The following is a 14314-nucleotide window of genomic DNA, read 5'->3' on the forward strand; positions in this document are numbered from 1 at the left end:
TGGACTACTAGCCGACATACCGGGTGGCTGATTGACCCCGCGCACTTCTGTAGTTACCCACCCAGAAATGCTTCATCTATATGGTTCGAAAATAGACCTAAACTTTAGAGGCGTCTTCTAGAAGTAGCATTTCTGGCTTGGCATGCTGTACCGCATTCCTACTCGCAGGGCGGGTTGCCTACTCCGCCATGGTCAGGGGCGACAGGCTTGCGGTGCGGTATAAGTACAAGTGCGCGTGGACATACAATTGGGACATTTCCTTTAGAACTTTAGAATTCAACTCGTGTAAATAAAACACTGCATAGTGCACTAAAAAGGCGAAAGTTGTTGACTCTCGTGAGTTATTTTGTATTTTTGATGAATGTGGTAATCCACATTCAAATTCAGCGCCGGTAGAATAGAATACGGCAAATTTAAGTTCCAGAAGCACGGGGCTGAGAAGAAGGACTGGACTTCTTCTAGACATTTCGTAATTTTTGACGGTTGGATTTAATACCTTTTGTGATACTCCTACCTTAAAAGCCTTCAGCGCTTGAGGCTTGAGCCTTGAGCAATGAGCTCGCTTGCCTCAGCTGCTCAGCTTACAGTGACGCGACTAAACCTAATCTCGAGACTATCGAATAGATGTGATGAGTCCAGAAAATCTGTCTGTAAACAACTTTGATACGCCTATTTAATGCAAATATTTCTAAGATTTTACCTCTTTTTACTCACGCTTTAAGATGGCATTCAATCTAGCGGCGTTTTCTTATATTATAGCTCTGATAGCAGATGCTTTCCTCATATTTCTTGCAATTTTTCATGTAAGTAGCAGTCATTCAATATTCGGATAACCTCCTATCCGATGAAAATGTTTTAATTGTTATAATTTCATAAAATTATTGAATTGTTTTCTTAGATTAGTGAAATGACTTTATTTTTTTGGTTTTAGGTCATTGCATTTGATGAGCTTAAAACAGATTATAAAAACCCCATTGAACAGTGCAGAAGTTTAAATCCAGTGAGTGTGGATCGCTTTATTATTATCTTTATTTTTTATTTTGTTAATGACAAGTAATATTTATATCCCATTGTTCATACATTATTACTTTCAGTTGGTGCTTCCTGAATACATTCTCCACATTGCTTTCAACATATTGTTTCTGTTTTCTGGAGAATTCTTCTCTCTATGTCTCAATATACCCCTCATTGCTTACCATATTAATCGGTATGTCACAAGTTGAATGAATGAACGAATGAAGTAAGTGTTGAATCTTGACTTAGATATATGTGACATTCTCCTTCAGGTATCTTCATAGACCTTCCTACATGAGTGAACTTGGATTGTATGATGCAACTACTATAATGAATGCAGATGTTCTTGGTAAATGCCAGCGAGAAGGATGGATTAAATTGTCGTTCTATTTGCTGTCTTTCTTTTACTATCTCTATGGGTAAGTTTCCTCTTGTACATTTTTTTCTAAATGCATTTTACAGCACTAAAATACCACATGGTACAATTTATCTGTTAATTATTTTGATTTCAGGATGATATATTCGCTTATCTCAGCTTAAGCAAGCAAGCCTTGGTTTGCTCTTGATAAGTTTTCATGTATTTCTTGTGCCCCTTCAACAAAAATAATGTTTGGTGTTGAATAGTTTCACGTACTCATTCATTTGACTTTGGAGCTTTTTTGTACTCTTGTCATTCATCCAAGACTGTTCCATTTGTTATCTGTGTAGGTCTCTTTGGGGGACTAAAGCTCAGTATATTGTACATATTTACAAGTGAGGTTGCTCTTAACATCTGTACTACATGTGATTATGAATGAATTGTGTATTACTAATGAAATTTTGAATCAGATGTTCCCTCATGTTTGTCAAAGGAGGGACGAAGTTAACTTAGAAATGTGTACTTATTTGTGTCATTATTGCTGTTAGAATGTCTTATCAACTTTGAACAAATATTAATGTATGTTAATTTGAGGCAAATTTCAATAACAATAGGTTTGTGGAGAGCACTGTGTGATCATTGTTCTGCCTAGATCTGCAATTACATCATGAGACTTGACTTATTTTGTGAACCCACACTCTTGAAATGCTAGAGCAGTAGTTTGTTTTAAATGGACTAGAGAACCAAACTTTTGACAGGATTGTGACAAAATCCAGGGATGTGGCATAATAAAAAGTCTGTTAAAAGTATAATAAAGATAATTAATTATATTAATGATCACTAAGAATTACTTACAGTTTAGCAAAAGTCTAACACTTCACACAAATACACAACACGCTAATGTACATGTGAGGAGGGGAAAGAGATGTCCTCCCCTCCCCTGCCGCTCTGGAGCCCCACTGCCACCGCGCCCCCCACCCTCACGCCGGCCCCCCGGACCCACACCTGGTTTCACCATCATCACCATCACCCACTCGAAACCTTCAAGGCATCTTTTGAGGCGCTGTTACCGCTTTAACAATGTCCCAAATTTGTATTTGATACAACTGTGACCATTGTGGACTACTAGCCGACATACCGGGTGGCTGATTGACCCCGCGCACTTCTGTAGTTACCCACCCAGAAATGCTTCATCTATATGGTTCGAAAATAGACCTAAACTTTAGAGGCGTCTTCTAGAAGTAGCATTTCTGGCTTGGCATGCTGTACCGCATTCCTACTCGCAGGGCGGGTTGCCTACTCCGCCATGGTCAGGGGCGACAGGCTTGCGGTGCGGTATAAGTACAAGTGCGCGTGGACATACAATTGGGACATTTCCTTTAGAACTTTAGAATTCAACTCGTGTAAATAAAACACTGCATAGTGCACTAAAAAGGCGAAGGTTGTTGACTCTCGTGAGTTATTTTGTATTTTTGATGAATGTGGTAATCCACATTCAAATTCAGCGCCGGTAGAATAGAATACGGCAAATTTAAGTTCCAGAAGCACGGGGCTGAGAAGAAGGACTGGACTTCTTCTAGACATTTCGTAATTTTTGACGGTTGGATTTAATACCTTTTGTGATACTCCTACCTTAAAAGCCTTCAGCGCTTGAGGCTTGAGCCTTGAGCAATGAGCTCGCTTGCCTCAGCTGCTCAGCTTACAGTGACGCGACTAAACCTAATCTCGAGACTATCGAATAGATGTGATGAGTCCAGAAAATCTGTCTGTAAACAACTTTGATACGCCTATTTAATGCAAATATTTCTAAGATTTTACCTCTTTTTACTCACGCTTTAAGATGGCATTCAATCTAGCGGCGTTTTCTTATATTATAGCTCTGATAGCAGATGCTTTCCTCATATTTCTTGCAATTTTTCATGTAAGTAGCAGTCATTCAATATTCGGATAACCTCCTATCCGATGAAAATGTTTTAATTGTTATAATTTCATAAAATTATTGAATTGTTTTCTTAGATTAGTGAAATGACTTTATTTTTTTGGTTTTAGGTCATTGCATTTGATGAGCTTAAAACAGATTATAAAAACCCCATTGAACAGTGCAGAAGTTTAAATCCAGTGAGTGTGGATCGCTTTATTATTATCTTTATTTTTTATTTTGTTAATGACAAGTAATATTTATATCCCATTGTTCATACATTATTACTTTCAGTTGGTGCTTCCTGAATACATTCTCCACATTGCTTTCAACATATTGTTTCTGTTTTCTGGAGAATTCTTCTCTCTATGTCTCAATATACCCCTCATTGCTTACCATATTAATCGGTATGTCACAAGTTGAATGAATGAACGAATGAAGTAAGTGTTGAATCTTGACTTAGATATATGTGACATTCTCCTTCAGGTATCTTCATAGACCTTCCTACATGAGTGAACTTGGATTGTATGATGCAACTACTATAATGAATGCAGATGTTCTTGGTAAATGCCAGCGAGAAGGATGGATTAAATTGTCGTTCTATTTGCTGTCTTTCTTTTACTATCTCTATGGGTAAGTTTCCTCTTGTACATTTTTTTCTAAATGCATTTTACAGCACTAAAATACCACATGGTACAATTTATCTGTTAATTATTTTGATTTCAGGATGATATATTCGCTTATCTCAGCTTAAGCAAGCAAGCCTTGGTTTGCTCTTGATAAGTTTTCATGTATTTCTTGTGCCCCTTCAACAAAAATAATGTTTGGTGTTGAATAGTTTCACGTACTCATTCATTTGACTTTGGAGCTTTTTTGTACTCTTGTCATTCATCCAAGACTGTTCCATTTGTTATCTGTGTAGGTCTCTTTGGGGGACTAAAGCTCAGTATATTGTACATATTTACAAGTGAGGTTGCTCTTAACATCTGTACTACATGTGATTATGAATGAATTGTGTATTACTAATGAAATTTTGAATCAGATGTTCCCTCATGTTTGTCAAAGGAGGGACGAAGTTAACTTAGAAATGTGTACTTATTTGTGTCATTATTGCTGTTAGAATGTCTTATCAACTTTGAACAAATATTAATGTATGTTAATTTGAGGCAAATTTCAATAACAATAGGTTTGTGGAGAGCACTGTGTGATCATTGTTCTGCCTAGATCTGCAATTACATCATGAGACTTGACTTATTTTGTGAACCCACACTCTTGAAATGCTAGAGCAGTAGTTTGTTTTAAATGGACTAGAGAACCAAACTTTTGACAGGATTGTGACAAAATCCAGGGATGTGGCATAATAAAAAGTCTGTTAAAAGTATAATAAAGATAATTAATTATATTAATGATCACTAAGAATTACTTACAGTTTAGCAAAAGTCTAACACTTCACACAAATACACAACACGCTAATGTACATGTGAGGAGAGGAAAGAGATGTCCTCCCCCATTCCCTAACCCCACACTGAAAAGGAAAAGTAGGGATAGTAAAGGTGAGAACAAAAAAAAAAAAAAAAGTAATTTAAAAAAAATTAAAAAATTCCTTTTTGGGAGATAAGGGTCTTTATGATCTTAAGAGTGGAATTCAACTACTGATGGTAGACACTGTTTCCACTGCAATTCGACCAATGTGACAAGCTCCTCCTTGCTCCTTCATTTACTGAAAGAGCAGAAAACAAATTCATCGATGAATCAACAGTAATTACTACAAGGTGCAGATAAAATTTTACAACAACAAAAATCTTTCATGGATCAAGGCTAGTAACCCTACAAACTGGATGAAACCAATAACAAATTAATCCATAAGATTTCTTTTAACAGATAAGAAAAGAAATAAACATTAGAAAATGCCAAAGAAACTTTCTTAATTTGTCAAAGTAAGCAGGTTGAATGAATGAATAACAAGAATCACACACATGCAATCTCACTCAACCAGAAGCACATCCATACAACATTCAGAGGTCAATACACATCAGTTCAAACACATCCATGCTCTGAGATACACCAACATGAGACCTGAGGAGCCTCCATTCGCTACAATATCCCACAAAATACGCCCTCACTCCAGGCATCCACCATTCGCTCTCCCTTAACTATGCAGGCCGTCATTACTCACAAGTAAAACACTGTAGCTAATAAAGGAAACCTTAGCTGGTCAGCCAACTTTCTCACGGACTAATTCACTCAATCACGCTATTATTATCATTGAACTGTTTTAAGGCAACACTAATGATAATTTCAGGTACCAGGGTAATTCTTCAAACCATTTTCATTTTCAATACAAACCAGAATCAGTATTAGACACAAAAAGTTAACAGTAAGTGGCGCAAGTACTTAAGACAAGGCAAAGTGAGACTGACACCTACCCCACATTCCCTCCTGCCTCACAAATGCAAAAATATGTATAAAAAGAAAGTGCAGCACTTTCACTGAGATTGAGTCATTGCTTCAAGCAGAATATAAAAAGTACAAATACTGCACCACAAGACTAAACTAAGCTGACCACTGCCTGAGGCAGGTTACAAACAGTAGTGTTTATCAAAAAGCAAATGACATGATAACATTCTCATGGAGTTGGAACTTATCCTACAAGTACAAATAATTTAATAAATATACATAATAGATTCCCTTGTTTGCAGTATCCAGAGAAGCTTTTAGTATAAATGCGGACTAGAGCTCCCGGCACTAGTCAGTCCATAATTATGAGAACACTTGTTCCCAATCCATGTTACTGAATGCAACAGAATGTATTTTTATCAAAAACAGAAAACTAAGCACATTACAAGAAAAAGGGAAGAGATGACATGTTATAGAAATATTAGGAGCTGAGTGAAGGTCACCAATTTTCTTTGAAAAAGCACAAATAGCTTGTCTTCCCAGAAGATTAACAACTATGTTCATAGAAGACAATTTTTAAATATAGAATCAAGTTTTCTTGGGATGCTACTCTGTGAAGTTAAAATAATCTTTTAAATCAGTGATAACATACTAATAGAGCAGAAGATTAGCACTCACTGTGCAAAAATTTCCAAAATACTGTGAGCTTTTTGAAAAATGAGGATTGAACAAAAAGACCCGTTGGTAAAACACATTAAAGTCATTTTTTTTTAATTTTAAATAAAAAAGAAAACTTTAAAAATATTCAGGAAGCTCTATATGGGTGCAGTTTATGTTCCATAATTTCTCACACAGTCTTAGTTGTACATTCAAAAATTAACAGAGGACACAACAAAACCACCCATCCATATTGGACCACCCTACATTGCATTAATTAACAATAAAAAAGGAAAACCAAACAAAAATAAAACTGATAAAAAAAAACTTGATGTCAAATAGTAACAAAAATGGGATGATCACTCATGGTTTCAAAAGACACAAATGCAAACAGCAATGCCCATAGGGAGGTTACAAAATAAAACAAAATGTTTCACCACTTGACTACATGCTGTACACTGAATAATATGCAAGTTTGAGGCAGAACTGACAAATTTAGACTTATTACTGGAAACTCGAGGTAAATTATAGAGAGAGACACCTCTGGTGATGTATCATGTAGTGAACATTAGGAGTAATATTGCAAAATTTTGATCCTAAAACTGATTAGTACTTGCATACATGGTGTGACTTGAAGGAGTAATGTATCCCATAGAAATAACAACTAGCGTGGGTGGGTGAAACTGGGTGGTCTCGATCATCAAGTTGCAAGTGCTTGCACATACCGTCAACATGACCTAATCTACTTTCTCTCTCACAGTAACAGAACAATTATGCCACTTTATACAGTTTGAAACCACATTGTAGAGCGGTAAACACACAAACACACATCACAGCCGCTAGTCCTGCATGTCCTCAGGGATTTCATGGGGGTTGAGGATTCCGGGTACAGCCATCTGAATGCGTCTCTTCTCATCTTGCATCAACTGAAGTTCATGCTCTCTTTCTTCAAGATACAAATCAGTGTCATCATCACCAGTGTACTCCTAAGGAAGTACAAAAAATTATGAAGGGGCTTTGCCATAATGAAAGCTGTACTGAATTCAGTGCTGTGTGCACTTACCCGAATCTGAACAAGGAAGTCACGTAAATGCTCTTTGAAAGCAGGTATGGCCTGATCTAAATTGAAGAGGCCCTGAACAGTAATTTTAATTTGGTTGTCCGTAAGATGTGGAAATGCAGCTCGTAGTAATGAGGCAACAAAGTCTTGAATATAAGCTACATTGTCTGGGGTTGGTCCAAGTGCTACCTTTATCCTGTTTTGCTCAACACGAGAAAACATGAAGGCCAGAATAGTGGCATGCATTGTGAGACCTGAAAAAATATTCTGTCAGAAATACTATTTATAAGGCATATTCCGAAGAAAAGTAACTGGAAATAATCCTACCGGCAGTGTGAGAAGTATCTGTGACAACAGAGAAAATATGTTGCAAAATATCTGTAAAGTATGTTTGATAAAAACTTTGGGCTGCTGCCTCATGTTGTTCTACATTTTGGAGCATTTGATACAAGATCTGTAAGCCAGTATCAGCTACATTTCGCATTGTGTGCTTAAATGCCCATATAATTGAGTCCAAAACGAGTTTAAATTGAGGGGGAGGAATATTGAGAAAAGCTGGGAAGCAATGATTGTTTACAGCCTGCAAGAGGAAAATTCTCAATGGTCAATGTGTTTAAATTAGATAGATAAATCTATTAGTAAGAAAACCCATGGGTACTCACCTGCAATAAAAGGAAAAAGTTCGTTCTATGCTCTGGATGCTCTTCAAAGTCTTTGTTTATCATGTCAAGCGTACACTCAAAGACAGCATCAAATATCTTTGGAATTTCAGGAGTGATATGGGCTTCGAGTTTGTTCACAATTGTAGCCATTGCACTAAGAACTTCAGGTTCCCGTGCGGATGGAACATTTGTTCTCTGATAGTCAAGAAGAACAGCATCCAGCAGAGGAGGAATGAAATTTTCTAACACCTAAAGAGAATTGACAGTTTAGAGCTAATAGACAAAAACATTGGGATTGAATGTTAAGCCAACCACCATTACCATAGCATGGTCCTGTGAACGTGAAATCCAGTCAGCAATTAATTTAATAGTTTCTTTTTTCACAACTCTCATACTTTTGATCAAGGGCTGCTTTGTAACTGCCTCTCCATTCACAGCTATAGCTGCACTGATGTTTGTACTCATGACCTTATACACATTTAACATATCCAAATATATGCGTCCAAGCTATGCATAAATAAAAAAGATCACACAATTACAGACCAATCAAAAAATTTGTAAATCGTCACAAACAAGACCAGTTACACGCAAGATACTACCATCTTACCTGAATAACATATGGATGGCCTAGGGCTTTGCAAGCTCTAACATTAGTTTTAAGAATACTTGCTAACTGTTTTACTGCATCTGGATCCTTAAGGACATCCACATTCTAAACGGCAAAGAAAGGGGGATAATACAAACAAATGATAGAGTTGCATGAACTAACAACTAGGTTGATAATAGATTCCACAATAGTTACCTTTGAGGCCTGACTAATGATGTCATCCCATACTTGGTTTGGGAGCATCATATACTTCTCAATGAGTACATCCTGTGCCATCGTATCCACCTGAGCACTAATCATGTACCCCACAGCTTCATAGAACGTGTGAACCTGGACAAACAGGTAAAATCATAAGACATGACAATGGTGGGAACCATAAGAGACAGATTGTTTGTAAATAGTACCTGCTGAGCCTGTAGATCACAAATAATAGTGCTGATAGTACTCAAAATTTCTTCGATAAAAGGCATCACTTCGCCAACTTGGGTGGTTACAAAGTGCCGGCGGCACTTGATGGCTATTTTAATGAAAGTGTCACAAGCCATATCTTGAACTCCTTCATGCGTTTCTAGATATACAAGAACAATAATTTATGTAAGCAATACGTGCACCCGAAATAATAAAACGCAAAAAAGATAATTAAAAAAAATTATTCTTACCATGCATGAATTCAAACAGTTTGTTTACAACAGTCTTCAAAAACTTCCAATGAGCACGTAGAAACCGAGGATATTGCCCAACAACATACATAATATTTGATGCTATAATGGCTTTGTTATCCTTTCCCTTCTTCTGCTCGCATAGGCCCAATAGATCTTTGATAACAGTGACAAGGAATCTTTTTTCATCCTCCTCCTGCATTGCACCTGAGATGCTACCAATAGCCCAACAAAGCTAAGGGAAAATAGAAACAGAAATAATAAAAAGCGTGGCAGAAATAATTTAACTACAGTAATGACACAATTACACTTTAAACTTACTGTGTTTAGATTTTTCCATGACCATTCACGTCCATTGACCTGCAGATGTAATTTTTCAGTCATGACTAATTCTGTATCAGCACAGTCCAAATGAGTGAGATAAACCAAGGTTTCACGCATGTTCTTGTAAAGGTTAATGGAGTCTGTGTCCTTCATAAATTCTCGGATCACCTCTCCATTTTCATTCTCAACCACTAAAACTTCCTCGGGTTTGGCCATGCGACTGATCATGATATACCGAACCTAAACAAATGTAGGTAAGAGAAATTCAGTACCAACATAAGGGTATGGAATTTAAAATCTTATACAATCAATCATTAAATGTACCTTGGTGAGAACGCGAGAATAAAATTCCCGACGAGATTGTACAGCAAGATTAGAATAAGGTTTGAGGTAGAGAGTGGGTGGGGGGCTGAAAGGACTCTCACTGTAAAGATCAGCTGCCAGATAATTCCAGTATTCCAAGCATATTTTGAAAATTTCCACCTCTTCAACCTCAGAAATCAGAACAAGGTAATGAAGAGCCTGAAGGAACAAATGGTTAATAAGCGCAAAAAATAACAAGTGCTACAAGAATTAAATAATAAGGGAGCACTGTCCACACCTTCAACAATTCTTCACTAAGACCCTTTTTCTCAACAAGTTGACCACGCTCCTTGAGAAATGTGCACAAAAACATTGCCAAATTCTGAATGAAGTTTTGTTCCTGATCTTGACCACATGCATATGCGTCTCTGATGTTTGTGTTGATCGGCAACATCTAAGACAATCCAAATATTTGAGAACAATCAAGACGAAAAATACAATAAGTTAAGTGAACTTAACCATTAAGGTATACTGACCACTTCTAATTGACCCATTGTTTGAGTAAATAATGAAATAAACATGTTTTCGTAGTTTGCTCCTGATACTCCAGCAACTTCATTTAAGCATTTCAAGGTCACATTTCGAAACATTGGTACATTAAGGAACTAGAAGATAAATTAAAGAATTAAGTATGTTGACTCTTTGAAGATACTAGAAAAAAAAAATATAAGTATTTGTACCTTAAATATGAGCGTGCTAATTATTTTTGTTTCAAATATGTATCCAAGGGGTATCCAATTCAAGAATCTTAAAAGTGTTTCTAAAGTGGCTCCAACCAAGGGAGCATTCTGGGAATTTTCCATCACATATTGGCAAAGTTGGAATATTTGAGAGAATTCTGAACACATTGTATCCTTCAGATGCTTTGCTTTTGTCTGAGTCATTTGCCCACTAGAATAGTCAAAAACTTCTTCACTCAAAAGTTTTAGGATCTCCATATTATTTTGACAAAGACTTTCGTTAGTCTTGCTAGCACCCACAATATCAGGTATAAATGACTCCCAATTTTTGGGCCATTCTCTCTTCAAGACCTTAAAAACGAGGAAAAAAGAAAGAAGATTAAAATTGTACAGAGAAAACCTGTAGAGGTGAACAAATTGGAAGATAATTACCTGCACAAGTATCATATTCAGTTTGTTTAAATAAATCTTTTCTCTTTCCATTGTTTCCGGGTCTGAAGATGTTTTAATTATGAGACCTACTATATACTTTTTAATGCCTAAATAGAGAGAAAATAAAACTTCAATACAAACAGATCTTATGATTATTAATACAACACCAAGATGATAGGACAGCACATGTTTTTCACCTTCACACTGATTTCTAGGTAAAACCCGCCATCTAGTTTTGATGACTTGTTCTAAAATCTGAAGAGCATAGTATTTTGTTTGCTGATTACTGGAATACTCCAAAATAGCATCCACACGGGTCCATGCATCTGGATGCTCTTTCAAGGTTGTGAGGACTTCTTGCGCCACTCTTTGCTGAGGGAATACGAACAAAGAAGTAGGATGAATAATATTAACACCATAAAAAACCTACTCCCTAATTTTGAAAACAATAAAATGAAAAATTGCAAATTTAAATAAGAATAAATGGTTTTAACTAACCTGTTCACCAATTCCTGCATACATGCATCCTACAATGTTGTCAAGGAGAGTTATATCCAACTTCTGGTTGAAGTCCAGCAATTTGGATGCTTGCTCAGACAAGGTTGCCATTTTCACTCACACTTCTACAGAGAGATAATAGAAATATAACAGACTTCTGGCAAGAAGGCAAAATAGAGGGGGATACTAACAGTCAAGGCATTCACAGTTTGTTTACATTTTTAGCGGAAACAAGTGTTTTACTAAGGTCAGATTGTCAAATAAAGACAAATTGAGATCCCACTTACATGTACAGAATAAAAAAGATGAATCAATCATACATTAGCCAGTAAGGCTTTCTCCACAAGCAGAACACCACAGCACACCTCTCCACACAATATCATTCATCTGCTCATTCCTGGAAGATAAGATTGTAGAAATTAAAACTAAAACTGTGATCATAGAAAAATCTATGAAAGAAAAGGGTTTTTTCTCTTGGTATCCAACTGTGAGGCAACTTCTCAAATTTATATTTTCTAAGGGATGTTCAATGGAATTTACCCAACCCCTTATAATGTGATTGATTATAGGAAACATGTCAGGTATAAAACCAGTAGAAAAATTAGTCTGCATCAAAAAAAAAAAATATATCAACAGGAAATGCTTATATCATTTGAATCGAGAAATCAAACAAAGTGCAGATTCATGATAAAATCTTGTACAGTGAGAATAGTAGGGAGGGAGTGTCAGTACTCGCCTACCTAATAAGATTAATTAAGAAGCAATTCCCATTATGAAGCTTTAACACTTACACACACACACCCACACTCAAAGTCAGTCGATCAGTCGTCATTGTCACTTGCAGCCGTTCTCTTTCTTCCGCACTCTAAATAGCCACATTTCTTACGATCACTGTCACACTGACACACTCCACATCATACAGCACTCTGCAGGAACCACACAGCAAGAATCACTCATCACCACATACACACAAACAGAATCATTGGCAACAGTCAGAAAGCAAAGAAAGAGTTAAGCAATGTTTGAATACTTTAACATGATAGATAAAAGTATGTTCCCACACCCTTACAAATGAGGTTAAGTTAATGTCATTGACATCATACTAAGGACAACCATCACCGTTTTTACTATACTTAGCGACAATTGTATAAGTCTTCAAAGAGGTCTAGGTATGAGATCCAAGAAATAATTGAGGGAACAGGACAACTCCATGGAATATGTATGGAACACCATTCAAAGTTTAAATTATGAGCAGCCTAACAAAAGACTGTAGTGCTGAGAGACATCGGGAAAGACTTCATTCAATCTCCAGAATGTGAAATAGACGGCTGGGATAAACTATGAATGACGTTTTCAATCACCAGAGAATAGTCACAATACTTAACCCCAACAGCAAGGAAATAGCATTTGCTTATTTTTTTATTTTTTTTAGAAGGCATTACTAGTTGCTTTGACACACTTCCAAAACCACTAACCCCATAGTAATAAAGAATAGTTGTGGATACAGATAAATTATAATCTTAAGTTTATTGAAGAAGAGAGCATTCCAGGTTTTAGGGCTTATAGTTGCAGCACCCTTCCTGGATATTGTGTCAGCCGGGGTCTCTGAGTAACAAGTACACACCCACCCCTGACGAGTAAGAGAAACTTTATACTTGTGAAATTAATACTTTTAACAGGTTGTCCCGGGCAAAATGTGATGAGAAAACAGTACGGGACGTTAACCCCCCTGCTGGACCAAACAGGGTAGGCCTAGGCTATCAGCCCACCCGAAAACGACGCGCACCAAAGAGCAACATCAACAAAAGGACATACTCAAACACATGCGAGGGACTACGATCGGTATGTCGGATGTATTAAAGTCTCACTTTGTGGGAAGTTCTGATCCTTGATGTGACAATGACACAAGTTAACTGTTTACTGAAGCACACATTCTTCCCGCGCGTATATGTGCATTACTGCGCATACATTGCTCGCCGCTGTGTGCTGATCTCCAGCACGAGGAGTTTGCTAAAAGAGCGTCAAAAGCATGTAAAACATATGACCAGATTAAGTGAGGAAGGGCCTACTCACAACGGATACCAAGAGAAGCTATCTTTCACAAAAAAAACTAACAGCAAACAAGTTTTCAATCAAATCGTACTGATTCCAACCTAAATATCTTTCTCTCATCAAAATAACAAGATGGCCGAGCAATGCCTGACCTCGGTAAAAGGCTCCTTCTGATTGGCCAAGAGAATTTCTGTTCGCCAATCAACAACCGTTTCAGATTTTCTGTTTGTGACGCTAAGCACGGTCGGTAAGATGCACGGGTGACCCCTGCCTTTAAAAGATTTTTCACGCTCTTAAAAATTGCTCTTGCTCCATAATCGTTGACTAGATGATTTAACAGCCCTGCAGTGAAAACCAATTGTCCCCTTGAAGAAAATTAACAAATATTTGAGAAGCAACAACGCATGGTCATTCCTTTGTTTTCTAAGCGCCAATTTTGAACTAGTGTCGCGGATTTCACTTAGAAAATATAAATTTGTCTATCTTTGTGCGTGGTACTGCTGTAAACTATGCAACCCCCATTTAACACGATCTTAAATCACCGTTATACATTGCCTGATTAGTAATCAGTACTTTGAAATTCCTCCAGACCGACTTTAATAAAGCTCGATTGTGTCGCCCTCTTACGGCTGC

The 14314-nt window shown here is 37.0% G+C and overlaps 3 protein-coding genes across 12 annotated transcripts; 2 read left to right on the top strand and 1 right to left on the bottom strand.

Annotated features, from left to right (window-relative positions):
• Positions 1-474: 474 nt before the first annotated feature.
• On the top strand, positions 475-2206 carry LOC127749202 (protein cornichon-like). The gene is made up of 5 exons (XM_052266468.1): positions 475-803; positions 932-1000; positions 1095-1207; positions 1287-1433; positions 1527-2206. Exons 1-5 carry the CDS (start codon positions 723-725, stop codon positions 1552-1554), a joined length of 438 nt encoding a protein of 145 aa, XP_052122428.1. The 5' UTR covers positions 475-722; the 3' UTR covers positions 1555-2206.
• A 776-nt stretch (positions 2207-2982) lies between these two features.
• On the top strand, positions 2983-4696 carry LOC113212984 (protein cornichon). Its single transcript, XM_026431877.2, has 5 exons — positions 2983-3293; positions 3422-3490; positions 3585-3697; positions 3777-3923; positions 4017-4696. Exons 1-5 carry the CDS (start codon positions 3213-3215, stop codon positions 4042-4044), a joined length of 438 nt encoding a protein of 145 aa, XP_026287662.1. The 5' UTR covers positions 2983-3212; the 3' UTR covers positions 4045-4696.
• LOC113212983 (exportin-1) lies at positions 4670-13910 on the bottom strand. Of its 10 annotated transcripts, none has more exons than XM_026431870.2 (20): positions 13703-13721; positions 12421-12555; positions 11917-12026; positions 11630-11754; positions 11329-11503; positions 11132-11238; positions 10700-11050; positions 10496-10624; positions 10258-10413; positions 9981-10178; positions 9654-9896; positions 9333-9567; positions 9078-9241; positions 8869-9003; positions 8674-8778; positions 8388-8573; positions 8067-8315; positions 7732-7984; positions 7408-7658; positions 4670-7330 (listed from the first exon to the last, which is right to left on the bottom strand). In XM_026431870.2, exons 4-20 carry the CDS (start codon positions 11738-11740, stop codon positions 7184-7186), a joined length of 3195 nt encoding a protein of 1064 aa, XP_026287655.1. In that variant the 5' UTR covers positions 11741-11754; positions 11917-12026; positions 12421-12555; positions 13703-13721; the 3' UTR covers positions 4670-7183. The 10 variants fall into 10 exon arrangements, with proteins under 10 accessions (XP_026287655.1, XP_026287656.1, XP_052122416.1 ...); XM_026431871.2 differs by lacking the exon at positions 13703-13721 and adding an exon at positions 13498-13686; XM_052266456.1 differs by lacking the exons at positions 12421-12555; positions 13703-13721 and adding an exon at positions 13783-13910 and having other exon boundaries at positions 11630-11786.
• Positions 13911-14314: the final 404 nt, after the last annotated feature.

This window comes from Frankliniella occidentalis, unplaced genomic scaffold, assembly GCF_000697945.3.
Source record: "Frankliniella occidentalis isolate FOCC.00 unplaced genomic scaffold, Focc_3.1 Scaffold39, whole genome shotgun sequence".
NCBI lineage: Eukaryota > Metazoa > Arthropoda > Insecta > Thysanoptera > Thripidae > Frankliniella > Frankliniella occidentalis.